This window comes from Dendrobates tinctorius, unplaced genomic scaffold (assembly GCF_039654945.1).
Source record: "Dendrobates tinctorius isolate UK_male_01 unplaced genomic scaffold, ASM3965494v1 ptg000011l, whole genome shotgun sequence".
Taxonomy (NCBI): domain Eukaryota; kingdom Metazoa; phylum Chordata; class Amphibia; order Anura; family Dendrobatidae; genus Dendrobates; species Dendrobates tinctorius.
In genome coordinates, this window is record NW_027361679.1 from 82,913,257 (window position 1) to 82,940,852 (window position 27,596).

The following is a 27,596-nucleotide window of genomic DNA, read 5'->3' on the forward strand; positions in this document are numbered from 1 at the left end:
AAATCCAGTGAGCGGCAGTTCTGTGGCCGGAAATGCCTTGTTGATGCCAGAGGTCAGAGGAGAATGGGCATACTGGTTCGAGCTGATAGAAAGGCAACAGTGACTCAAATTGCCACCCGTTACAACCAAGGTAGGCAGAAGAGCATCTCTGAACGCACAGTGCGTCGAACTTTGAGGCAGATGGGCTACAGCAGCAGAAGACCACACTGGGTACCACTCCTCTCAGCTAAGAACAGGCATCTGATGGCTACTTTCAGCAGGATAATGCGCCATGTCATAAAGCTCGAATCATCTCAGATTGGTTTCTTGAACATGACAATGAGTTCACTGTACTCAAATGGCCTCCTCAGTCACCAGATCTCAATCCAATAGAGCATCTTTGGGATGTGGTGGAACGGGAGATTCGCATCAGGGATGTGCAGCCGACAAATCTGCGCCAACTGTGTGATGCCATCATGTCAATATGGTCCAAAATCTCTGAGGAATGCTTCCAGCACCTTGTTGAATCTCTGCCACGAAGAATTGAGGCAGTTCTGAAGGCAAAAGGGGGTCCAACCCGTTACTAGCATGGTGTACCTAATAAAGTGGCCAGTGAGTGTATATATATATATATATATATATATATATATATATATATATATATATATAAACTGCTGAGAGATTCCCTTTAAAGTGACAAAAATTAATATGAAGTAATGATAATGAGCAGAATGAAGTTCAAGGGGTTTGTTTGGCCCCCCACAACATTCACTCCCCCTCATGTTGCCCCTTGAGAAAGTATATTGCTCACCCCTGCCCTAGATGATGAGGGGGAGGGGTCATCTGCAGTAGGTTTTCTGAATTCCAAAAAATTTGACCAGATAAATGTATTGGTAGGAAAAAAGCAAGATAACATATTTCTGCTGATTGACTGCTGCTGAACCAGTTTGGTTAGTTGGCAGCAGCAATGACATGAGTGCTAAAGCTCCTTTCACACTTGCGGACCCCTGCCCAGGACGTTCACGTCCTAATGACAGTTTTCCAGCAGTGGACAACACTTTTTAACACTTTAATATATGGTGCATCATTGTTAGAGTGCAGGTGTATGTAGCGGGTTTTGGAGCTTGGCACCCCATAGATTGCGGGTGCCAGCTGTGTTATACAGCTGGCACCAGCCTCTAACAGCAGGTCCAATTTCTGCTGTTTAATGACATATGCCACTCTCAATTTCTGACAGTTACCAGTCCAGCTGAGATTTGGATTAGACCTCGGGACAGAACTGGTATACATATCCGACCTTACTGGATTTTAATATGGGACTCATGGGTGACTATGCTCCATACCTGGTGCCCCTGTCTTTCACGTTCCTATAGTCCAATACTGCTTAGATCAGATTCCCCGCTGCACCCCATTTCAGGCCATTGAGTTGCACTTGTAACATTTTAACTTGGTGAGTAATCTATTCAGGCTCAGTGTCAAATATTTTACCTTCTCTTATGACTCTCATGCCTTTCAAAATTAGTCATACAACATGAGCTGAGGGTGGCAAATTTAGCCCCTTAATACTATACAACATACATCTGTGATGAGCACAGGTCCATGATTGATAAGGCCGCCATGCTGATTGTCGAGTACTGCTTCTTTGCCGTCGCTATGAGCTCCAGGAGCCCTACTGATATATACAGAAGGATAAGTGGTGTAACTACTAAAATCTGTGTTCTGAACAATCCCATTAACCTCTCATATGCCACTGTCAATAATGACAGTGACACATAGTTTATAATTTTTTAAGCTAAAGTAAGACATAAGTCCATTGAGTTCAACTTGAAGCCTAACATAATGATCCAAAGAAAGGCAAAAGCCCTCTGAGGCAGTCACTAATACTAATAGCCCCATATTAGGGGAAAAATCCCTTTCAGACTCCACATACGGCAATCAGACTAGTTCCCTGGATCAACATCCCATCACAGAATTTAATACCCATAAATGCATAATATTATATTTTTCAAGAAAGGGACCCTGGCTTCCTTGAACTTTTGCAGTGAATCAATCATGACAACATCATGTGTCAGAAAGGTCCATAGTCTCACTGCTCTTACAGTAAAGAATCTGCGACTGTGATTATGATTAAACAATCTTTTCTCTACACGTAGAGGCTACTTTATTGTGATCATTGCAAAAAAAAGTGATCTTCTTGTGTAAAGCTCTTAAAAACATAGCAATAAAAATAGTAATTGGGTATTACTGTTTTGTCTCAACATTAAAACTATATCATTATTTATCCTGCACAGTGAATGCTTTAAGTACAAAAAAATACATAACCAGTGCCAGAATTGCTGTATTTTCTTCATTCAGCCTCACAAAAAAAGGGAAAAAGCAATCAAAACGTCGCATGCATCCAAGAATGGAAACTGACAAATGTAAAACTTGTCCTAGAAAAAAAGCCTTCACTCAATTCGGTTTACAGAAGTATAAAATAGTTATGGGTCTCAGAATATGGGAAAACCACCAAAATATTTTTTTTGTGTGTATATGTTTAACCCCTTTCCGACATCGAGCCCACATCTTTCTGGGCACATGTCAGCTGTTTTGAACAGCTGACATGTGCCTGGAATAGCCGCGGGTGGAATCACGATCCACCTGAGGCTATTAACCCGTTAAATGCCGCTGTCAAACGTTTACAGCGGCATTTAACACGTGTTTCCGGCAATCATGCCGTAAATCCACTCACTGGTGACCCATGTCACGTGATCGCGGGTCACCGGTGGGTTGGTATGATAACCGGTGGTCTCCTGGAAACCTCTATGGTTGTCGGTGCCGGCTTGCTGTGAGCGCCACCCAGTGATCGGCGCTCATAGCAAGTGAGTAATTCTACTACATAGAGGCGAACTGATCATTGCCTCGCCTCAATGTAGCAGAGCCGATTGGGTTATGGCAGCTTCTACTCTGCCAAGGACACTATTGAAGCATGACAAAAGTAAAAAAAAAATGTTTTTAAAAATATTAAAAAAGTAAAAGTTCAAATCACCCCCCTTTTGCCCCATTCAAAATAAAACAATAAAAAAATCAAATATACACATATTTGGTATTGCCGTGTTCAGAATCGCCCCATCTATCAATAAAAGGAATAACCTGATCGCTAATTGGTGTAGCGAGAAAAAAGTCAAAACGCCAGAATTACGTTTTTTTGGTCGCCACGACATTGCATTAAAATGTAATAACGGGTGATCAAAAGAATTTATCTGCACAAAAGTATTATTAAAAACGTCAGCAAAAAATAAGCCCTCACCGAACCAGAGGTCACAAAAAATGGAGACGCGACAGCTATCTTAAAATGGCGCATATCTTTTTTTTTTTAACAAAGTTTGGAATTTTTTTTTTCACCACTTAGATAATAAAGAACCTAGACATGTTTGATGTCTATAAACTTGTAATGACCTGGAGAATCATAATGGCAGGTCAGTTTTAGCATTTAGTGAATGTAGTAAAAAAAGCCAAACAAAAAAAACAGTGTGGGATTGCACTTTTTTTGCAATTTCACCACACTTGGAACTTTTTTCTCATTTTCTGGTACACGGCATGGTAAAACCAATGGTGTCATACAAAAGTACAACTTCTCCAGCAAAAAAACAAGCCCTCACACGGCCATATGGACAGAAAAATTAAAAAGTTATGGCTCTGGGAAGGAGGGGAACGAAAAACGAAAACGCAAAAACGAAAATACCTCCAGGGGTTAAGGAAACCAGTCTGATGACACATGCTGTCCAATCCAGTCGGACAGGAGGGTAACATGCACAAAGTGATACACATTGGCATTAATGGAAAAGCTTACCTTAATCAAACTTACCTGTGGCTGATATATGCTCCCAGGGTCACGGGGTCCAAGTCCTACAAAGGATCGGTTGGTGGGAGGCGTGCTAGGGGCGGAGTATGCTGTAAAAAATACATTTTTTAACATGCGCTGTATAGAAAATATGAAAAAAATATGAAAAACAGGCTATATTGAAGGGAACCTGTCACTTGGCTTTCCTACTTTAAATCATTATTATGGCATTATATTTCTTGCAATACCTTTATAAAGCTGTCTCCATTATAAATTGTGCATTTTAGCACAAAATGAAGTGTACAAAATGAAGTTATATTTGTGCATGCAACCATATTTTTGGTCTGCCCGTAGAAAAATCGGACATCACACGGACGGCACACTGACCAATGTTATTCAAGAGTGAGCTTTTTACATGCCTTAAATCAATACGTGAAAAAATTCACAGCATGCCTTTGTATCTCCCATATTTCGGACGGGACTCGCCTATTCAAGTCTATGGGTGCTAAAAGAACCCAGATCCCATACAGATCACCCATATAGAATCCCATTTTAGGTCTTTCATTCACTGTGGATGTATAATAATGAATGGCATACTGATGACAATACAGATAAAAAATCATCTATTTGGGGGGAGGTTATTGCTGTAGTTTTGATAAAATCACAATTAGAGATTATCATTAGGGGATTAATAAAACCTGTGGCCATGTAGTTTTTCATATTCATGAGCACTGAATAACCACACATCCAACAATGATTGGTAGACTTTTGCCTATGCACAGTGAACACAGAAATAGGCCAATCAGTGAAGTGGGAGGGGTTATACAGAGCTCAGCATTCAGAGAACTGGTAGACCTGCATCAAGCAGTCCAGTAAGTTACACATCACTAGAATCAGATGGGGGGAGCAAACACCTGGCATCAGATTCCCTTTATGGAATTTGCATATCAAAGAATTTGTCTTAGGCTGGTTTCACACTAGCGTTTTATCGTGCAGCGTATCGTGCGCTATTGGTCGCACGCGCAATTGTCCCCTATCTTTAAAATGGTGGGCGCAGTGTCTAGCGATTGAACTCGTGCCTCAGCGTTTTCGTGCGCCGCGCATTTTCCAGGTGTGCGACCAGACGCGCCGGACGCTACATGTTGCATTTTTTGTTCCGCCCAACATCGTTAAAAAATATTACAGTCTATGGGGTCGTTGATGTGCGCTGTGAAGTGCGCACGTCAGCGCTTTGCGAGCGCGTGCGATTTCAGAGTAAACAATGTCTAGACACTTGTTTAATCCACCCCCTAAACAAGCAACATTGTTTTGGAGGAGTGTACATAAAAGAAGGGGTCTGTAGTGCCAGACCACACTCTACACACAGTCTGCAAGAGATAAGAAGCCCTGCAAGAGACAATACACCCACTCAGCAAGAGACAAGACTCAAGTTTGGATTACACTTTCAGCAGCTAAAATGTGAGTATTATAAAATCTATATATGTGTGCCAGTCCTTAAAAATATATTATGTTCTAATGTTTTGGTTTTTTTTTATCCCAGCATGTCTTCTGGATCCGAATATTCGCCATCCGAAGAAGAACTGGCCCAAGCTGACCGGGAGGTGAGGATTTTGCTGCCTTTGTGTAAGTACAATATAGCTGCCTCTAATTTGTGTTCTTTTACAGACCTCAGCATCGGAACCGGCAAGTGAGGCGGAACAGCGGGAACAGCCTAGCAAAGTCACGGCGAGGAGACGCAATGTAAGTATCTAATCTTTTAAGGTCCCTTTTTAAAAAAAAAAAAATTTCTATTCCTTTTTTTCTGTCCTGTTTTTCATCTTCCATATCTTTCTTCTTTTCTGTTTCCTTTTTTTCAATGTGATTCTCATCAATTTCCAAGATTATCATTTTTTTTTCTAGGTTCCACAACGGGATGAAGACACCTATCTCGACAACGAGCACCTGATACGCCTTGTCCAGGAACGTGTCCCACTGTGGGACAGTTGTGACCAGCAGTACAAAGACATTGTGGTGACCTGGCAGCCCTGGAATGAAGTAGCCGCATAGTTGATGGAGGGCTGGGACAGCGCCTCTGCAGCTTCAAAAAGGCGCTTAGTAAGCATTTCCCTGCTGTTTGATGCCGCAATGACTCTTGTTCCTGAGGATACTTTGTGTTTCCTGATAGATATATTCTATCAGGGAACATAACAGTGTCCTCAGGAACAATAGTGACTGCATTGTAGATTGTAATGCTGTATTGATCATGTTTTCACTCTTGATGCTGTTGATACTGGTGTGTTTCTTGCAAGATATATTCTTGCTTCAAACACACCAGTGCTCTCTGGATCAACAGTGACTGCTTTGTGTATTGGACTGCTGTATTGATTCTGGTGTCATTCTTGCTCCTGAAGGTACTTGTGTGTTTGTTGCAAGATATATTCTTGCAATAAACACACCAGTGTCCTCTGGATCAACAGTGACTGCTTTGTGTAGTGGACTGCTGTATTGATTCTATTTTCACTCTTGCTCCTGAAGGTACTGGTGTGTTTGTTGCAAGATATATTCTTGCATCAAACACACCAGTGCTCTCTGGATCAACAGTGACTGCTTTCTGTATTGGACTGCTGTATTGATTCTGTTTTCACTCTTGCTCCTGAAGGTACTGGTGTGTTTGTTGCCAGATATATTCTTGCATCAAACACACCTGTGACCTCAGGATCAACAGTGACTGCATTGTGTATTGTAATGCTGCATTGATCATGCTTTCACTCTTGATGCTGTTGATACTGGTGTATTTCTTGCAAGATATATTCTTGCAGTAAACACACCAGTGTCCTCAGGATCAATAAAGAATGCATTGTGTATTGTAATGCTGTACTGATCATGCTTTTACTCTTGATGCTGTTGATACTTGTGTTTCTTGCAAGATATATTCTTGCAGTAAACACACCTGTGATGTCAGGATCAACAGTGACTGCATTGTGTACTGAATTCTTTTGTGATGCAGCATTGAATGTTTGCCATGTTCACTCAGGTGTGTGAGATGATACAGATATTGCCATCAGTGCATTGTATAACGTTTTTTCTTTGTTTTTTCTACAGTGAACAAAGTCCGCACACGTTGGCGCTCAATGAAGGACCGCTTCAACACTGATGTTCGTGCTGAGGGACAGGTTCGCAGTGGTTCAGCAGCAAGGACCAGAACAAAGTACCGCTATCATCGCGAGTTGGCTTTCCGGAGACCGGTCCTTGCCACTAGACGTATTTTATATTTTTTATTATACTTTTTTTTAATAACCTGTGCTTTTCTATTCCACAGCTGATGCTTCTAGTAAATGCATGATAGTAATGTTTTAATTTTTCCACAGCACCTGGAGCAGCACCCTGCAACCTGTCCCTGGAGCAGTCCTTCATCGATCGACCTCGGACCTGTTCCAGCCATTCGACAGCCAGGAAGCAACTTGCAGGTCAGCAACACGGACAGTTGGTGACCAGGAAGCTGGTCCATCAGGTGTTCCCCTGTCCAAGGTCTCTGTCACTGGTTATGCGGGCACTACCCGCCAGCGGCAGAGGGCCTCGGACAGGCCTGTCTTGCCCGAGTTCATGCACTTGAGTGAGGCCTTTCATGCCAGCCTCCAGTTGCTGTCCGACAGAGTGGAAAACGGTTTTTCACTCATGGAACGCGGTTTTACCCACATGGAACACCGCTTCCACTACTAGGAGCACCACCACAACTTATCCTCATAGGAGCACCGCCACCATTTCTCCAACAAGAAGCACCGAGAACACTTCTCCTTCTAAGAGCACCGACACCACATATTCTCCTTCAAGGAGCACCGCCACCGCCACCACCGAGCAGCAGAGGGGTGACCCACATTCCCTCTTTTTCTCATCAGGGACACGGTCCACCATCTCCAGGCGGGGAAGCAATGTAAGGCAGTCACACGGTGGTAGTCGGTCCAGGCAGGTGACTCCTGCCCCAAAGAAGACCAAAAAACAAAAGACTTTGTCAGTCCCCCCTCTCCTTCTAATGTTTCTCAACCTGCCTCAGTTTTCATCCCTGATCTCCCTTTCCCCACTACTTTAGTCGCCCCTTCACCTAGAACCCCTTCCTCAACTTCCAGCCGCTCCTCGTCTCTCCACACCACCAAAGTATCCCACTCTTCCCCCAAACGTCCTTCAAAATATATGTTTTTTTTTAAAATAAATGTGCAATTCTGCTTTCACAAAAAACTGTTTCATTAATGTGTCTTTTGCCGCCTACACACACTGCGCCGTACACACACTGTGCCGTAAACTTAGCGTTTTTGTCACCACATAGCTCCATTACTGCCACATGTTTCTTGTGTCATTCTTGGAGATATGTGTAGTCAAAAACACAAATCTATATGACTTGTATTTTCCACACCAGTCTCGAGTCAGCTAATATTACACATACTGAATAGAGGATGTTGTTGAGTGCAAAGGTGTATCTATTGTTACCTTGCCAGGTATCATCAAAAGTTAATTGACTATGGTGTGTTTTTACCAACATCATTTAACTTTTTGTGATACAAGGCAAGGTGATTCTAGATATACCTTGTAATTAACCACATCCTCTATTCAGTGTGTGTTGAGAAACTGAGGAGATGATGGGGAAAATACACGCCATATGTACAATACCCTACCCTTGTATCATAACTATCACACCTGGCCAGGTGAATACACATGAGTTTTTTACCTGCAGCGTCGCTTCAGTCTGCATATATTTCTATCAGACTGTAGCGATGCTGCAGTTTACCTCTTATGTGTATTCTCCTGCCCATGTGGGATAACCTTCTGAAGTCTGGATTCGTTACTTTTGGGTTCCTCACTTCAGCATGACACCAGGCCTGGGTACTGTATTAGTTGTATAAACTTTACTATGTCTACTGTCTGCGTTCAAACTGAAGCCACAGTGATGATACAACAAATAATATTTATAGTCACAGTGAGGGATGCTACTGCAGTCCCAAATCACTATTGTTAACATCATGCCAGGTGACACAAAAAAATATTTGTATTATCTCCACCGTCGCAGCAAATTGACACAGCATCATTAATTCACTGGTACACCGGGCCAGTTGATTATTGTATTGAAGTGTAAGAAGACAGAGTGCACTCGGTACAGGTATCAACACAGGTTTTTTATTAACATACACACAAAAGAAAACTTGGCTTACACCATTTGATCTTGCCATTCCACCCATCCAACATCTGAGTTGAAGTAGGCCGCAAATTGGTCCCTCATTTGGCCAACTTCAATGGATGACCTGAGAGGGTGCTGAGTAAATTCAGGCAATGGGCTAGGAGCTGCATCATTGAGTTTAAAGTTCGGGTGCTCTCTAACCATCACAAAATTATGTAGAACCACACAGGCCTTCACCACCTCATCCACTGTTTCCAGTTTCAGATTAATGGCTGTGCTGAGAATGCGCCATCTGGAGACAAGTATACCAAAGGCACACTCAACAGTTCTTCTGGCCCTGGTCAGCCTGTAATTAAAAATTCTTTTGGTGTGGTCCAAGTCCCGGCTGGAGTAGGGCTTGAGCAGATTTTGGCACATCTGGAATGCCTCATCCCCAACCATAAAAAAGGGCTGAGGCGGACCTTCGGTGTCGGGAAGAGGCCGTGGCCTGGGGAAATTGAACTGGTTGCCATACAACCTCCGGCCCATGTCAGAGTTCTTAAAAGCCTGGGAGTCATTCCCACGGTCAAATGCCCCAATGTCCACTGCAATAAACATACAGTCTGCATCAGAAATGGCCATGAGTACTGTAGAAAAGTACTTTTTATAGTTATAGTACTCAGAGCCTGTTCTTTTTGGTTTTATAATACGGATGTGTTTCACAACAACGGCACCCAAATAGTTAGGGAAATTGCAAACTGTCCAAAATCTTTCAGCAATTTCAAACCACTTTTCCACAGTGGGGAGGGGCATAAATTCGGGACAGAGAACATCCCACAAAGCCCGGCAGGTGTCCGCAACTATTCCAGACAAGGTTGATATTCCAATATGGTACTGGAAGTGCAGTGAAGAGAGGCTCTCGCCAGTAGCCAGGAATCTGTGAAACCGAGAACCAAAAATAATTAATATTTGTGTTTATGGATTGTTTAGAACCACAATAAATACATAACACAAGAAAAAAACAAAGGCATACAAATATATATGCAGCCTTTTCTTTACTACATGGCATAAAAAAAAAATGCAGCCTTTGTTTGGTTAACTACATGGCACAACAATAATTCTGCCAACTTTGGAATAGTCCATGTGAGAACAAAGAAAATTATGCAGGCATTGTTTTTGCAATACTACGTACCGCAATGTGACCAGGAGCCGTTCCTCGGGAGGAATCGCACGACGGAGCTGTGTGTCCCGTCTCCGTATGGCATCTTGGACACGACCAAGCAAATACCTGAAGGTTTGTTGGGACATCTGTGTGTAGTCAGTAAATTTATCCGGGTTTGCCTAGAGCTCGCTGTAGAGGGTGTGGTACGCTCCACGGCTCTCCCGGAGTTCAATAATCGGATGTATCCACAAACGCCGCCGCTGCCGTCTTCGCTGTCTCTCTCTCTCCCTTTGTTGATGGCAAGCAACTGCATAAACCTGAGCCATTCTGATGTCCAGATCCAAATTGAAGTGAAAACTCTTCCAGCGCAGATCCATGTTGTCAAGAGAAAATCCAAGGAAATGTGAAGAATTCAGCTGTAAACTGGGTCTATATAAAGAATTTCCATAACACAAGCCCACTGCTGTCCCATTGGTGGAGTCTGTTGCAAGAATTTTTCAAGAATTTTCCTCCTGTGATTGTGACACCATGCGCATAAAAAATGCAAACGCATGAAAAAACGCATAAAAACGCATACAAATGCAGCGTTTTTTGTCGTAATGCGCACGATGATGCTACGAAAAAACGCAGTGTTTACAAGCGTTTGTAAACGTTTTTTGCATGCGATTCATGTGCGCTTGAAACGCTGTGCAAAAAGGCGCAAGTGTGAAACTAGCTTTATATCATAAAAATAAGCAAACCACAAGGCAGTCACAAACCACAGATAATGACATTGCAGTAATAATATGGACATATATGCTTTCCTAGCTAAATTCTTTGCCAGAACTATAGTACTTGGGTTTGTAAATATCAGTGACTATTCAAGACATGGTTCACTTTATTATCTATTACATTATAGCTTTTGTAAATACCTGAATGTTCCAACAAGTACTCACATGGAGAAGTGGGTGAGGAGTTACCCCCGTCAGATGCCGTGGTTGATTTGGTATCGGAGGACAATGAGAGGCGGGGCATCCCTGGAGGAGGCGGGGCCAACATCTGCGTGGAGATATAGTGACTCGAAACCTTCACCTGGCCACTCCCATTCAGCTTAGAGAGCAAGTGGTTGGAGAGGAAATGTGGTAACATTCTAGTATGACCCCACAGTACATTATATTGCATGGGATATTGTAAACTATCCACCCACAATAGAAGACAGTTAGCAAATGCTAACCTACTAGATTTATCTAAAATTGATCTCCAAAATGCTTATCACATGGAATACAAAAACCGTTAATATGCAAACCCCACTATCCCACTCTTACATATATCAGTATATATTATCTATATCCAACTCCCCCCGGGCTGTTTGATCATAAACTCTCAGATGCTTACCGGGCCTGGTTGTTGACTGGACGGGTCACAGGCAAGAGACACCAAGTCTTTCAAGGGATCCTGAGGGTTTAGGTGAGGAGGGTAGCGAATGGCCGTGTGTGGAAAGTAAGTGGAAGCCCCCTGAGGAAGGAGGGAGGAAGGTGGGAAGTGTAACGTAGTGGAGGCATGGGGACTTCGGGCAAGGCCTAAGGATTGCAAGATATTGGAACAGTAAAGAGTGGGGGGAAAAAAGAGAAAGGAATAAATATTCAATTCGTAAAAAATAAAAAACATATAAAGAAGAGCAACCCTATACATACAGTCATGACTGAAAGTGTTGGCACCCTTGAAATGTTCCAGAAAATTAAGTATTTTTCATAGAAAATTATTGCAATTGCACGTTTTGTTTATTGGAACAACACAAAAAAACAGAGAAAAAAAAGACAAATTGGACATAATTTCATACAAACACTCAAAAATGGGCCGGACAAAATTGTTTGCACCCTCAACTTAAATATTTTGTTGCACACCCTTTCAAATAAACAACTGCATTCAATTGCTTCCTATAACCATCAACAAGCTTCTTACACCTCTCATCTGGAATTTTGGACCACTCTTCTTTTGTAAACTGCTCAAAGTCTCTGATATTTGAAGGGTGCCTTCTCCCTACAGCAATTTTAAGATCTCTCCCCGGGTAATCAATGGGATTTAGATCCGGACTCATTGGTGGCCTCTTCTGAACTCTCCAGCACTTTGTTTCCATCCATTTCTGGGTACTTCTTGAAGTATATTTGAGGTCACTGTCCTGCCGAAAGACCCATGACCTAAGAGGCAAACCAAGCTTTCTCCACTGGGCACTTTACACTGGGTGCCGAATTATTAGGCAAATGAGTATTTTGATCACATCATCCTTTTTATACATGTTGTCCTACTCCAAGCTGTATAGGCTTGAAAGCCAACTGCCAATTATGTAAATCAGGTGATCTGCATCTCTGTAATGAGGAGGGGTGTGGTCTAATGACATCAACACCCTATATAAGGTGTGCTTAATTATTAGGCAACTTCCTTTCCTTTATCAAAATGGGTCCGAAGAAAGATTTGACGGACTCTGAAAAGTCAAAAATTGTGAGATGTCTTGCAGAGGGATGCAGCAGTCTTGAAATTGCCAAACTTTTGAAGCGTGATCACCGAACAATCAAGCGCTTCATGGCAAATATCCAACAGGGTCGCAAGAAGTGTGTTGATAAAAAAAGGCTCAAAATAACTGCCCATGAATTGAGGAAAATCAAGCGTGAAGCTGCCAAGATGCCATTTGCCACCAGTTTTGCCATATTTCAGAGCTGCAACATTACTGGAGTATCAAAAAGCTCAAGGTGTGCCATACTCAGGGACATGGCCAAGGTAAGGAAGGCTGAAAAACGACAACCTTTCAACAAGAAACATAAGATAAAACGTCAAGACTGGGCCAGGAAATATCTTAAGACTGATTTTTCTAAGGTTTTATGGACTGATGAAATGAGAGCGACTCTTGATTGGCCAGATGGATGGGCCCAAGGCTGGATCAGTAAAGGGCAGAGAGCTCCACTCCGACTCAGACGCCAGCAAGGTGGAGGTGGGGTACTGGTATGGGCTGGTATCATCAAAGATGAACTTGTGGGACATGCCTGTTGGACTCCAGAGCCGCCGGAAGCTTTATCCAGCAGACACTTGTGGATCGCTACCACTTACCAGTTCAGGCTCTTCCCAACCCGTTGCGAGTAACCGCTGTCGATGGCCAGCCTCTGACCGAACCCGTCCAGTTCAAGACTGAGCCAGTGCAACTCCGGGTAGGTCTTATGCATTCTGAAAGAATCTGTTTTTATGTGTACCCTGGTTTGTCTCACCCCTTGCTTCTAGGTTTGCCTAGGTTTCAGAAACATGAACCAGTCCTTAATTGAAGAACAGGCGAAATTCTACGTTGGGGAGATTCCAGCTCGGACCATTGTTTAACCGAGATTGAACCAGCTTCACCCCCAGTCCAACCTGCTACCCTGCCTGGATTACCATCCGCTTACTGGTCCTTTTCGGATGTCTTCGGGAAAAAGGAGGCTGAAAAACTCCCCCCCCCCCCCCCCCACAGGTCGTATGACTGTCCAATAGACCTTCTTCCTGGAACATCTCCTCCCCGTGGGGGAGTTTACCCTCTTTCCCAGGCAGAGACTCAGGCTATGTCGGACTACATCCAGGAGAACTTGGCCAGAGGGTTTATCCGAAAATCATCGTCACCGGCAGGAGCAGGCTTCTTCTTCGTGAAGAAAAAGGACGGATCCCTGCGGCCCTGTATCGACTACCGAGGGTTGAACCAGATCACGGTAAAAAAGCAGGTACCCTTTGCCTGTAATTTCAGAACTGTTTGACCGTCTCCGAGGGGTCAGGATCTTCACCAAGCTGGATCTCAGAGGTGCTTACAATTTGATCCGAATCAGAGATGGAGACGAATGGAAAACAGCCTTCAACACCCGTGATGGCCACTACGAGTACCTGGTAATGCCGTTTGGTCTAAGCAATGCACCCGTGTTTTCCAAGAGTTTGTCAATGACATTTTCAGGGACCTGCTTTACACCTGTGTTTTTGTCTACCTAGACGACAGTCTGATTTTTTTCTACTGACTTGGTCTCGCATCGCAGACAAAAGCGCCTGGTGTTACAGAGGCTCAGGGAGAACAGACTGTACGCCAAGTTTGAAAAGCGCCTCTTTGAACAATCTTCTTTGCCTTTCCTCGGTTACATTGTTTCCTCCACAGGATTAAAAATGGATCCGGAGAAGTTATCGGCTGTACTCAAGTGGCCTCGTCCATCTGGGTTGAAGGCCATACAGCAATTCCTGGGCTTCACCAACTACTACAGGCAATTCATTCCTAACTTCTCCACCCGAGTGGCGCCCATCTCAGCTCTAACCCGGAAAGGTACAAATCCGAAGGATTGGCCTCCTGAGGCTGAGGAGGCCTTTGTTTCTCTCAAAAAGGCCTTTGCAGTTGCACCTGTTCTTCATCGTCCTAACTCCAATGAACAATTTTTTCTTGAAGTCGATGCCTCTTCAGTAGGTGCGGGAGCTGTACTAACCCAGAAATCGTCCTCCGGGCAAATGCATTCCTGTGGTTTTTTTTCCAAGGTTTGTTCTTCAGCAGAGAGGAATTATTCTGTTGGGGATCGGGAATTGTTGGCTATCATAGAATCATAGAATCATAGAATCGTAGAGTTGGAAGGGACCTCCTGGGCCATCTGGTCCAACCCCCTGCTCAAAGCAGGATTCGCTAAATCATCCCAGTCAGATGTCTGTCCAGCCTCTGTTTGAAGACTTCCATTGAAGGAGAACTCACCACTTCTCGTGGCAGCCTGTTCCACTCATTGATCACTCTAACTGTCAAAAAGTTTTTTCTAATATCTAATCTGTGTCTCCTCCCATTCAGTTTCATCCCATTGCTTCTAGTCTTTCCTTGTGCAAATGAGAATAAAGTTGATCCTTCTACAATGTGACAGCCCTTTAGATATTTGTAGACAGCTATTAAGTCTCCTCTCAGTCTTCTCTTTTGCAAACTAAATATTCCCAAATCCTGCAACCTTTCCTCATAAGACAGGGTTTGCAGACCGGTCACCATTCTGGTCGCTCTTTTCTGAACTTGCTCCACTTTGTTGATGTCTTTTTTAAAATGTGGTGCCCAAAACTGGACACAATATTCCAGATGAGGTCTGACCAAAGAGGAGTAGAGGGAAATAATGACTTCACGTGATCTAGACTGTATGCTTCTGTTAATACATCCTAGAATTGCATTTGCCTTTTTTGCTGCTGCATCACACTGTTGACTCATATTCAGTCTGTGATCTATTAGTATACCCAAGTCTTTTTCACATGTGCTGTCACTTAGCCCTATTCCTCCCATTCTATATATGCTTTTTCCATTTTTATTGCCCAGATGTAGTACTTTGCATTTCTCCCTGTTAAAAACCATTCTGTTTGTTGCTGCCCACTTCTCCAGTTTATTTAAATCTTTTTGAATCCTCTCTCTCTCTTCTCTAGTATTAGCTATCCCTCCTAGCTTTGTGTCATCAGCAAATTTAATCAGTTTACCCTCAATTCCTTCATCTAAATCGTTGATAAAGATGTTGAACAATACAGGGCCCAGGACAGAGCCCTGTGGTACCCCACTTGAGACATTCTTCCAACTGGATGTGCAGCCATTTACGACCACTCTTTGGGTCCGATCACTAAGCCAGTTATGAATCCACCTAACAGTTGCCTTGTCCATTCCATACTTAATCATTTTTTCAATAAGGATTGTATGAGAGACTTTGTCAAATGCTTTGCTGAAGTCAAGATATACTATATCTACAGCATTTCCTTGATCCACCCAATCAGTGATACCATCATAGAAGGAAATTAAGTTAGTCTGACATGACTTATTAGTTACAAACCCATGCTGACTCTGTTTAATCACTTCATTCTTATCCAGGTATTGACATACATGTTGTTTAATAATTTGTTCAAAGATCTTTCCTGGTATAGAAGTCAGACTCACCGGCCTATAGTTACCTGGGTCCACCTTCTTCCCCTTTTTGAAGATAGGAACAACATTTGCTCTTCTCCAGTCTTCTGGCACTTCTCCTGTTCTCCAAGAATTTTCAAAGATTATAGAGAGGGGTTCAAAAATTTCTTCTGCTATCTCCTTCAGTACTCTGGGGTGTAATTCATCTGGACCTGGAGACTTGAATATCAAATTGGCTCTGCAGGAGTGGAGGCATCTTCTAGAAGGAGCTCTTCATCAGGTAGTCATATACACCGATCACAAGAACCTTGCTTACCTCCAAACTGCACAAAGGCTGAATCCTCGTCAAGTCCGCTGGGCTTTGTTTTTTGCTCGTTTTAACTTTGTTCTTCATTTTTGCCCAGCTGACAAAAATGTCAAAGTAGATGCACTTTCCAGAGCCTTTCTACCTCCCGATCAAGAAGAAGAACCGCAGCACATCACTGAACCCTCAAGGTTAGTCACGGTCGCTTCTACTGATGTTGCCCGGCTGCCTCCCGGGAAGACTTTCGTGTCAGCTTCTGAGTGTACTCGTGTTCTTCGGTGGGGTCACTCGTGCAAGTTGGCTGGGCACGCCAGCCAGGGAAAGACTCTGCAACTCATCTCCCGGTACTACTGGTGGCCTGCCATGGCTAAAGACATTCTGAAGTACGTCACAGCCTGTCCTTCCTGTGCTCGTAACAAGACGGCCAAGCATCTACCCGCAGGTAGGCTTCAGCCTCTTCCAATTCCGTTTGCTCCCTGGCAACATATCGCGATGGACTTCATCACAGATCTCCCAATCTCATCTGGCTGTTCTGTGGTGTGGGTAGTGGTGGATCGCTTCTCTAAAATGGCTCACTTCGTTCCACTAGCCGGTTTTCCAACTGCTCCCTGAGTTGGCGGACCTGTTCATTTGGCACATCTTCCGTCACCATGGCTTCCCTCTCCACATCGTGTCCGACAGAGGAGTCCAGTTCACCTCAAGATTCTGGAGAGCAGTTTGTAAACTGGTAAGAAATGAACTGGATTTTTCCTCAGCGTACCATCCCCAGTCCAAAGGACAAGTGGAGAGGACAAATCAAATCCTGGCTGGATTCCTGCATCACTTTGCTAACGCCCATCATGACGACTGGGTAGACTTACAGTCCTGGGCCGAATTTTCTTACAACAATCAAGTAAGTGAATCTTCTGGAAAGTCTCCCTTTCAGATTGTCTTCGGATTGCAACCCGGAGTACCTCTTCCCATCTCCGGATCATCTGGCGTTCCAGTTGTCGATACCTTCTCCGAAGATTTCTCTAAGGTCTGGAGGGATACCAAAACTGCTCTGGAGAAAGCCTCCCAGCGTATGAAAAGGCATGCGGACAAGAGACGTTTGGATGCACCTATCTTTCGCCCCGGAGACAAGGTATGGCTCTCTTCTAAGTACATCCGGTTAAAGATGCCATCCTACAAACTGGGCCCCCGGTTAATCGGACCGTTTGAGATCTTGAGATAGATCATTCCAGTCTCGTACAAACTGAAGTTGCCCGCCTCTCTACTTGTGCCTAACTCCTTTCATGTTTCTCTCCTCAAACCAGTAGTTTTGAGTCCCTTCTTTAAGGATCCGGGTACCACTACTGATCCTGTCTTGGAGGATGATGTTTTTGAGGTAAAACATATCCTGGCCGTAAAAAAAGTAAGGGGTAAGACCTACTACCTGGTGGACTGGAAGGGTTTTGGTCCTGAGGAGAGATCTTGGGAGCCTAGGGAGAACATTCAGGCTCCTCTCCTCCTTAAATGGTTCTACGCAGGCTTGAAGAGGGGGTGTAAAGAGGGGTGTAACGGGGTCTTCCAAGCTGGGGTACCTCTTTCAGTACCACCCCGTGTTTTCGGAGGTCTGCTCTGCGTTGGATGGAGTCTGAATGAAGGACGCTGGCTGGAATTCCTCTGAGTGCATGGGCGCATATAAAAGATCACTGCTTCTCCATGTATTTCCAGTCTGACAACACTTTACTCAAAGGACACAGAATATATCACACAGATACAGAGGGCCAGCCAATAGACAAGCATCAGGCCAGACATGCATTACAAAAGCAGCAGGTGGCCGGAGCCTGCGTATGTTTACTGTGGGAATTACAAAGGTAGGGGGATGGCGGATACTGCTGATACATTAGGGACATGCATCTCACATGGAACCTATTATATATACATATAACTGCACAACATATTCTGGGTGCTGAGTGGTTCTGTAACACGGCTCCCCTTTTCAACGTCGCGATCGGCATACACAGTCTGATCCTCAACAGATCGGTTTGGGGATGACCGAAGTTTATGGGGTTGGTTCAAGTTCCGTTTGTTGACTTAGTCCATCGGCGTTACTGGTTTGTTTGCCGGGTCTGTAGTGGATGGTGAAGTCCAGAGGTTGTAGGGCTAAACTCCACTGCAGCAATCTGGCGTTGTCTCCGGAGACCCGATTAAGCCAGACTAGGGGATTATGGTCCGTTAGGAGGGAAAACTGTCGTCCATACAAATATGGTTGCAACCTCTTGAGTGCCCATACTACCGCCTGGCACTCCTTCTCGATGGCCGCATAGCTTACTTCACGGGGCAGTAGTTTCCGACTCAGGTAAGCTACCGGGTGTTCTTGGCCGTCCGGCCCGCCTTGGCTCAGTACTGCCCCCAATCCAAACATAGAAGCGTCTGTGTGAACCAGGAAACGTTTAGTTGGATTGGGTGCGGCCAATACAGGGGTATTGGTGAGGGCGTCCTTTAGTTGGCGGAAGGCTTCCTCACACTCTGAGGTCCAGGTTACCTGGCGGGGTTGGTTCTTACGGGTCAGATCAGTGAGGGGCTTGGCTACGCTGCTGTAATTGGGAACGAATTTCCTGTAATACTCCGCTGTCCCTAGAAACGCCATGACCTGGGTTTTAATGCGTGGGATGGGCCATTTGGCTATGGCCTCAATCTTGGCTGGTTCTGGTCGCTGTTTCCCACTTCCCACCCAATGCCCTAAATACTGAACCTCTGCTTTGCCCACGTGACACTTGTTTGGGTTCAGGGTGATTCCGGCCTGGTGGATCCTGTCCAATACTGTCTCTAGGTGATTAAGATGCTCTTCCCATGTTGCACTGTAGATGGCGATGTCGTCCAGGTAGGCACAAGCATAGTCCTTGAGACCATCAGGAAGCCGGTCAGCCAGCCTTTGGAAGGTCGCCGGGGCATTCTTCATCCCGAATGGCATAACTCGAAACTGGAATAAGCCGAACGGGGTGACAAATGCCGGCTTGGGAATAGCGTCAGGACTAAGGGGAATCTGCCAGTAGCCTTTGCATAGATCGATGGTGGTCAAATACTTTGCCCCCACCAGCCGGTCTAACAACTCATCCACACGCGGCATGGGATATGCATCCGTCACTGTTTTCTCATTGAGCTTAAGATAGTCTACACAAAACCGTGTAGTCCCATCCTTCTTGTGCACTAACACTACGGGGGATGCCCAGGGACTATCTGACGCTTCAATGACCCCTAAACGCAGCATCTCTTGAATCTCTTGTCACATCCCCTCTCGTACAGACTCAGGGACGCGGAAGGGGTTTTGTCGCAGGGGGTCAGATCCTGGGTCTCAACCTTGTGTTGTGCCAGGCGAGTGTACCCCGGCCTCTCTGAAAACATCCTCTGTCGCAGCCTCAACAACGCCTCCACCTGCTGTCTCTCCCGGGGGCCTAGGTCTTCGCCCAAGTGTACCTGGTGCGACTGACGCTGAAGTGCCCGGCCAAGGGTATATCATGAGAGTTTCGCAGTAACTCCTGCCTATACTTCTTGGGAACTACCAGCTGTTGTTTTATAGTGGGGCTCGTCCCTGTGTGGTGCTGCTCTGTGATCCGGTAGAGGAGTCCCTGCTTCCATACAAACTGTTCCCCTTCCAGTACCCTCTCCCCTCCTGTGCCTTCCCACGATATCCCTCTAATGAAGGATCCTCAAGTAACTCCCTCTTAAATTCATCTGGGGTGGCCCAAGAAATGTGTCTGGCTATGGGAATACGTGTAGGGCTGGAATGTCTTACCTGGGCCTCTGAGTGTGATTCCGCCTCCGCAGCTCGAGCTTGTCTCCGGGTGGTCACAGGATATGTCTCAGCCAGAGGGGCCACCGAGAATGCAGACAACATGGGCCCCCAAGTCATTTCCCAGCAAGACGTCTGCAGGCAAATCCTCCATCATGCCGACATCAACAAGGCCATCCCCGACTCCACAGTTCAGGTGAATCCTGGCAGTGGGTAGTCGATGTATGCCTCCCCCGCTACACGGACTGCCACTGTCCGGTCCGTCTTCTCTTGGTCCCGGATGAGATGAGGCTTCACAAGGGTCAAAGTTGCCCCGGAATCTGTTAGTCCCTGCATACGTTTCCCATTAACCCACACGACTTGTCGATGCTGTTGTTGATTATCTTCCTGACCTGCCTGCACGGGGTCTACTTCGTGCAGCACTTCCTCCATCTCTTCCACCCCTTGGTTAATCGTAGCCCCCAATGCCGGGTCAGCTTCACCTTGGTAGCAGTGTACAGCAGCCCGGCTGAAGGTAGCTGTTCCCGCCTTTGGCCACAGGGTATGCTTAGTCCGGTTGGGGCATTATCTTTGCGGGTGGCCCAGCTGACGACAGGTGTGGCATCGCGCCCCAGGGGGACTGTTGTAGGCCGGGTTTCTAGCTGGTCCCCCTACAATCTTCGGTGGTTTGGGGCCCTCCAGGTTCATGAGCGGGCCCCTAGTGACCACCTTTGATCCGGACAACTGCGGCCTCCTGGCATCATGATGTTCATCGGCCAGACGAGCGGCTTCCTCAAGAGTCGTTGGCCGCCTGTCCTGAAGCCATTCCTGTGTCACGGGGTTTAGTCCCTTAAAGAATCGTTCTAACAGGAAGAGCTGGAGGACGTCCTCCTTAGTGGTTGCTTGGCTCCCTTGTACCCACTGTAGCAGTGACCGCCGTAATTTACAGGCCCATTCAGCGTGGGTATCGGTTACGCGTTTTATAAGTCCGCGGAACTTTTGGCGGTAGGCCTCTGGTGTCAGCGCATACCGGGTCAAGATCACTTCTTTGATCCGCTCATAGTCCATACAGTCCTCATCAGGTACCGTGGGATAGGCGTCCGCTGCCCAGCCTGTCAGCTTGCTGGCCAGTACCTGAACCCGTTCCTCCGGGTTTACTTGATGAAGAGCACACTGCCGCTCAAAGTCCTGCAGAAAGCCATCAATGTCTTCCTCTGCCTCCCCCAACTGTCGGAAGGCATTGTACTGGATCTTTTTGTGGCTTACTGTTGAAGGTACCTGGTCAAAGGCCAGAGTTCTCCCTGCTCGCTGACTCTCCTCTCTCCGCTCTGCCATCTCCATCTTGGCCAGCTCCACTTTGGTCCGCTCTGCCATCTCCATCTTGGCTAGCTCTATGCTGGTCCGCTCGGCCATCTTTTCCTTCAGATCAGTACGCACATCAGCCATCACCTCTCGTATGATCTCTACTGCAGGGTTTGGGCCATAGAACGCCAGTCTGTTCTTTACCTCCCTCTGGAATTCGGTCTCCTCCACATTCACATTGGGGGGCGCTGCACTGTCGTGTTCCATGATGGCTGATATCAAATCCGCTTTTGTTTTGTTGCTGGCGATCAACCCTCGGGCTTCCACCAGGTCTTTTAATGTAGTCCACTTTAACTTCTGGTAATTATTTTCCATTCATTCATAGAATCATAGAATCATAGAATCATAGAATCGTAGAGTTGGAAGGGACCTCCTGGGCCATCTGGTCCAACCCCCTGCTCAAAGCAGGATTCGCTAAATCATCCCAGTCAGATGTCTGTCCAGCCTCTGTTTGAAGACTTCCATTGAAGGAGAACTCACCACTTCTCGTGGCAGCCTGTTCCACTCATTGATCACTCTAACTGTCAAAAAGTTTTTTCTAATATCTAATCTGTGTCTCTTCCCATTCAGTTTCATCCCATTGCTTCTAGTCTTTCCTTGTGCAAATGAGAATAAAGTTGATCCTTCTACAATGTGACAGCCCTTTAGATATTTGTAGACAGCTATTAAGTCTCCTCTCAGTCTTCTCTTTTGCAAACTAAACATTCCCAAATCCTGCAACCTTTCCTCATAAGACAGGGTTTGCAGACCGGTCACCATTCTGGTCGCTCTTTTCTGAACTTGCTCCAGTTTGTTGATGTCTTTTTTAAAATGTGGTGCCCAAAACTGGACACAATATTCCAGATGAGGTCTGACCAAAGAGGAGTAGAGGGAAATAATGACTTCACGTGATCTAGACTGTATGCTTCTGTTAATACATCCTAGAATTGCATTTGCCTTTTTTGCTGCTGCATCACACTGTTGACTCATATTCAGTCTGTGATCTATTAGTATACCCAAGTCTTTTTCACATGTGCTGTCACTTAGCCCTATTCCTCCCATTCTATATATGCTTTTTTCATTTTTATTGCCCAGATGTAGTACTTTGCATTTCTCCCTGTTAAAAACCATTCTGTTAGTTGCTGCCCACTTCTCCAGTTTATTTAAATCTTTTTGAATCCTCTCTCTCTCTTCTCTAGTATTAGCTATCCCTCCTAGCTTTGTGTCATCAGCAAATTTAATCAGTTTACCCTCAATTCCTTCATCTAAATCGTTGATAAAGATGTTGAACAATACAGGGCCCAGGACAGAGCCCTGTGGTACCCCACTTGAGACATTCTTCCAACTGGATGTGCAGCCATTTACGACCACTCTTTGGGTCCGATCACTAAGCCAGTTATGAATCCACCTAACAGTTGCCTTGTCCATTCCATACTTAGTCATTTTTTCAATAAGGATTGTATGAGAGACTTTGTCAAATGCTTTGCTGAAGTCAAGATATACTATATCTACAGCATTTCCTTGATCCACCCAATCAGTGATACCGTCATAGAAGGAAATTAAGTTAGTCTGACATGACTTATTAGTTAGAAACCCATGCTGACTCTGTTTAATCACTTCATTCTTATCCAGGTATTGACATACATGTTGTTTAATAATTTGTTCAAAGATCTTTCCTGGTATAGAAGTCAGACTCACCGGCCTATAGTTGCCTGGGTCCACCTTCTTCCCCTTTTTGAAGATAGGAACAACATTTGCTCTTCTCCAGTCTTCTGGCACTTCTCCTGTTCTCCAAGAATTTTCAAAGATTATGGAGAGGGGTTCAAAAATTTCTTCTGCTATCTCCTTCAGTACTCTGGGGTGTAATTCATCTGGACCTGGAGACTTGAATTCATTTAGGTTAGCTAAGTGTTTCCTCACTATCTTTCTGTTTATAGATATCCTGGATTCTTCTATTCCCTTAATAGGACAGTGAATAACAGTTGATGTTGCATTTCCTTTCTGAGAGAAAACAGATGCAAAATAGGAATTTAAAAGTTCAGCCTTCTCAACATCCTGTCTTACCATTTCATCATTTTCATCCTGTAAAAATCCTATAGCATCTTTGACTTTTCTTTTACTTTTGACATATCCCCAAAATCCTTTATTATTGCTTTTGACATCTCTTGCAAGCCTCAGTTCATTTTCAGCTTTAGCTAATCTGATTTGTGCCCTGCAGGTTCTGCAGACAGCATTATATTCTTCTTTAGATATGCCTCCCTCTTTCCATTTTATAAACATTTTTTTCTTCCTTTTTAGCATGTGCTTAAGTTCTGTGTTCATCCATCCTGGTTTCCTTAAATGCTTCCTATTCTTCCCTCTTTTCGGAATTGTTAACAACTGTGCTTTGAGAATTTCATTTTTCAAGATTTCCCATCCTTCCTGGACATTTTTGTCTTTAAGGATATCCAGCCATTGGATCCCTCCAATTCTCTTTCTGAATCCCTTAAAATCTGCCTTTCTGAAATCTAACCTTGACGTCTGAGTCTTCACAGGTCTTCCACCTCTAGTAATCCAAAATTCTAAAATAGCATGGTCGCTACCTCCTAGGGTCCCAGCCACTTTTACCTCCTCAACCATTTCCTCCCTGTTTATAAGGATTAGATCCAAGGTAGCAGTTCCCCTTGTCTTCTCCCTTACCTTTTGGAAGATAAAGTTGTCAGCAAGAGAGGATAAGAATTTCCTTGACCTGTTAGTTTTGCCTGAGAGAGATTCCCAACAAATGTCTGGATAGTTGAAATCTCCCATGACAACTATGTCATATTTTTTGGAGAACTTGGCCATCTGATGCATAAAGAGTTCATCTATATATTCGGCTTGCACAGGCGGCCTGTAGTAAATGCCTACAATGGTGTCCTTTCCATTGTTCTGTCCTTGTATTCTTACCCAAACAGTTTCCACAGAACTCCCAGTCTCTGAAGCTTCAATCTCTGTGCAGATATACGCGTTTCGAACATACAATGCGACACCTCCTCCTCGTTTATCAAGTCTGTTTCTTGCAAATAAGTTGTATCCTTCTAGCCTTGTATTCCAATCATGTGTATTGTCCCACCAAGTTTCAGTGATTCCAATTACATCATATTTCTGTTCCTGTGTTAGTAGTTCCAATTCTCCTTGTTTGTTGCCCATGCTTTGTGCATTAGTATAGAAACATTTTAGTTTGTGATTGGTTTCTCTTTCTCCAATATTTTTATTAATTAGATTCTTTTGTCTTTGTTCTTCCTTTCCACTTCTAATAGCAGAGTTCTCAATAGCATTTGTCAGGTGTATGGCTTTTTCTGGTCTTTTGCTTCCCTTCCCATGTTGTTCTAGTTTAAAGCTCTCCTTACAAGTGTAGCAAGGCGACTTCCAAATACATGCTTTCCAGTCTTTGTAAGGTGCACCCCATCTCTAGCAAGTAGTCCATCGTATAAGTAGTTCACTCCGTGATCCAGAAATCCAAATCGTTGCTGACGGCACCATCGACGTAGCCAGTTGTTCACCTGCAGAATCTTATTCCACCTCCTTGTTCCATGGCCATCCACTGGGAGGATGGAAGAGAAGACCACCTGCGCTCCCAGTTCTTTCACTTTCTTGCCTAAGTCTTCAAAGTCTCTGCAGATGGTTTCCAGGTCGTTTCTTGCGGTGTCATTTGTCCCCACATGTAGTAGCAGGAATGGGTAGTCATCTGTAGGTCTGAAGAGTCCTGATATCCTGTCAGACACATCTTTAATTTTTGCACCTGGAAGACAGCACATTTCTCTTGTAGTTATATCCGGTCTGCAGATAGCGGCCTCTGTTCCTCTCAACAGGGAATCCCCCATGACCACCACTCTCCGTTTCTTCTTCACAACATTTTTCTTTCTCCATCCAGGAGGACTCTGAAGGCGTACAAGGTTGCTGTTTGTTGGCAAAGTCTTATCCTGATGTATTTCTTCATCGTTTTCCTGCGTGAGAGCCTGGTACTGGTTTCTGAGCAGTATGGGTGCTGACTGCCTCCTGATCCTCCTGCTTCTCTGGGTCACATGTCTCCATTCCTCTGTTTCTTCAGGTGTACTTCGAATTTCTTCTCTTTCTGTAACATGAAGAGATAATTCTGCTCTGTCCAAGAACTCTTCACCTTCCTTAATGATCTTCAACGTAGCTAACCTCTCTTCGAGATTTTGCAACTTTTCCTCCAACAGGGACACAAGCTTGCATTTGTGGCATGTGAAGTTTGGCTTTTCCACTGGTAAATCTGTGAACATGTAGCAAGAAATGCAGCTCACCAAATGGCTCCTGGCCTCTTCCATCTTGAGATTTCTTAAAAACGATGAAAGATGAGCCAAATTTCCGATTTCCTCTTTTCAGCTGCAACCGCCAAAACCCAGTGATCGTTGAGCTCGCGGAGACTCTTCACTTATCCCAGAAGGCACTGGGAATATGCAAATGATCTCCTCAAGACTCTTCCCCTGGTTTTCCGATTTCCTCTTTTCAGCTGCAACCGCCAAAACCCAGTGATCGTTGAGCTCGCGGAGACTCTTCACTTATCCCAGAAGGCACTGGGAATATGCAAATGATCTCCTCAAGACTCTTCCCCTGGTTTTCCGATTTCCTCTTTTCAGCTGCAACCGCCAAAACCCAGTGATCGTTGAGCTCGCGGAGACTCTTCACTTATCCCAGAAGGCACTGGGAATATGCAAATGATCTCCTCAAGACTCTTCCCCTGGTTTTCCGATTTCCTCTTTTCAGCTGCAACCGCCAAAACCCAGTGATCGTTGAGCTCGCGGAGACTCTTCACTTATCCCAGAAGGCACTGGGAATATGCAAATGATCTCCTCAAGACTCTTCCCCTGGTTTTCCGATTTCCTCTTTTCAGCTGCAACCGCCAAAACCCAGTGATCGTTGAGCTCGCGGAGACTCTTCACTTATCCCAGAAGGCACTGGGAATATGCAAATGATCTCCTCAAGACTCTTCCCCTGTTTTTTTTTTTTTTCATCCTGTAGAAGGGGTATCAAATCCCGCTGGCTGCCACCAGTGTAACGGGGTCTTCCAAGCTGGGGTACCTCTTTCAGTACCACCCCGTGTTTTCGGAGGTCCGCTCTGCGTTGGCTGGAGTCTGAATGAAGGACGCTGGCTGGAATTCCTCTGAGTGCATGGGCGCATATAAAAGATCACTGCTTCTCCATGTATTTCCAGTCTGACAACACTTTACTCACAGGACACAGAATATATCACACAGATACAGAGGGCCGGCCAATAGACAAGCGTCAGGCCAGACATGCATTACAAAAGCAGCAGGTGGCCGGAGCCTGCGTATGTTTACTGTGGGAATTACAAAGGTAGGGGGATGGCGGACACTGCTGATACATTAGGGACATGCATCTCACATGGAACCTATTATATATACATATAACTGCACAACATATTCTGGGTGCTGAGTGGTTCTGTAACAAGGGGGATACTGTTACACCCGGTCCCCGTCCTGGCGCTGCGTCCAGGTCTGCCGCTGTTACACCTGGCCTCCGTCCTGGCGCTGCGTTCAGGCCTGCCGCTGCTCTCCGTTCTGGGCACTCACCTCGAGCCTCACATAGGCAGCAGCCGGCCCCCTCTGGATCTCTTGCTGCTGCTCAGCGTTCTGTCCTCCCTCCTGCCTCCTCCTCCTGGCGCCCTGTGAGGAGATCTGTAGCTAAGACTATTAGGGCACACCCGCCAGCTCTCTTGCCTTCTTAAAGGGGCGGTGCGCATTATTCAAAAAATACAATTAACCAATGGCAGCTCACTGGCTGCTATTTCTGGCCTCTCCTCCATAGGGAGAGCGCTGGAGCAACGAGTATCTTTCATTGCTACATCCGGTTCTCATCCTAACCTGTCTGCGCTGCATCTGCAGTCTCTGTGCATTGTCTAATGCTCTGTTTCTACAGCATATCTGTATCCTGTGTTACCTGGTTATATCAGCAACTATCTGGGCCTAAGCCATCCCGTTCCGCCTACAGCCATCCGAGTCCAAGGACTGTGTGAAGGTCACTGGAACCGACTCCTTACCTACTAACTGGATCCAGGACCCAGCGCATTACGGACTCTGCTGTAACTTTTGTTATACTTTTTGGTCCCGCTGGGACAGCTGCCACGTGTTCGGGTCTAACTGGAGGTAGCACCTGTGTCCTCCAGGTATTCCATTCTGGTCCTGCCTGAGGGGGCTTTACTACGGGTGCCCGGGGCTCACTAGTCACGCCCCCTTCGGAGCCCCCCG

General features: G+C 45.2%; 1 protein-coding gene across 3 annotated transcripts in view; it reads right to left on the minus strand.

The window, feature by feature from the left end:
- NFIC (nuclear factor I C) overlaps positions 1-27,596 on the minus strand; it is a 170,184-nt gene that overhangs the window by 40,864 nt on the left and 101,724 nt on the right. For 2 of the 3 annotated variants that reach the window (XM_073543941.1, XM_073543934.1), the window contains exons 8-10: positions 11,464-11,648; positions 11,025-11,178; positions 3,827-3,912 (exon numbers count right to left, since the gene is read on the minus strand). In XM_073543941.1, coding sequence (XP_073400042.1) covers positions 3,827-3,912; positions 11,025-11,178; positions 11,464-11,648 — 425 coding nt within the window. The remainder of the gene's footprint in view (positions 1-3,826; positions 3,913-11,024; positions 11,179-11,463; positions 11,649-27,596) is intronic. The other variant, XM_073543951.1, reaches the window with a different exon arrangement.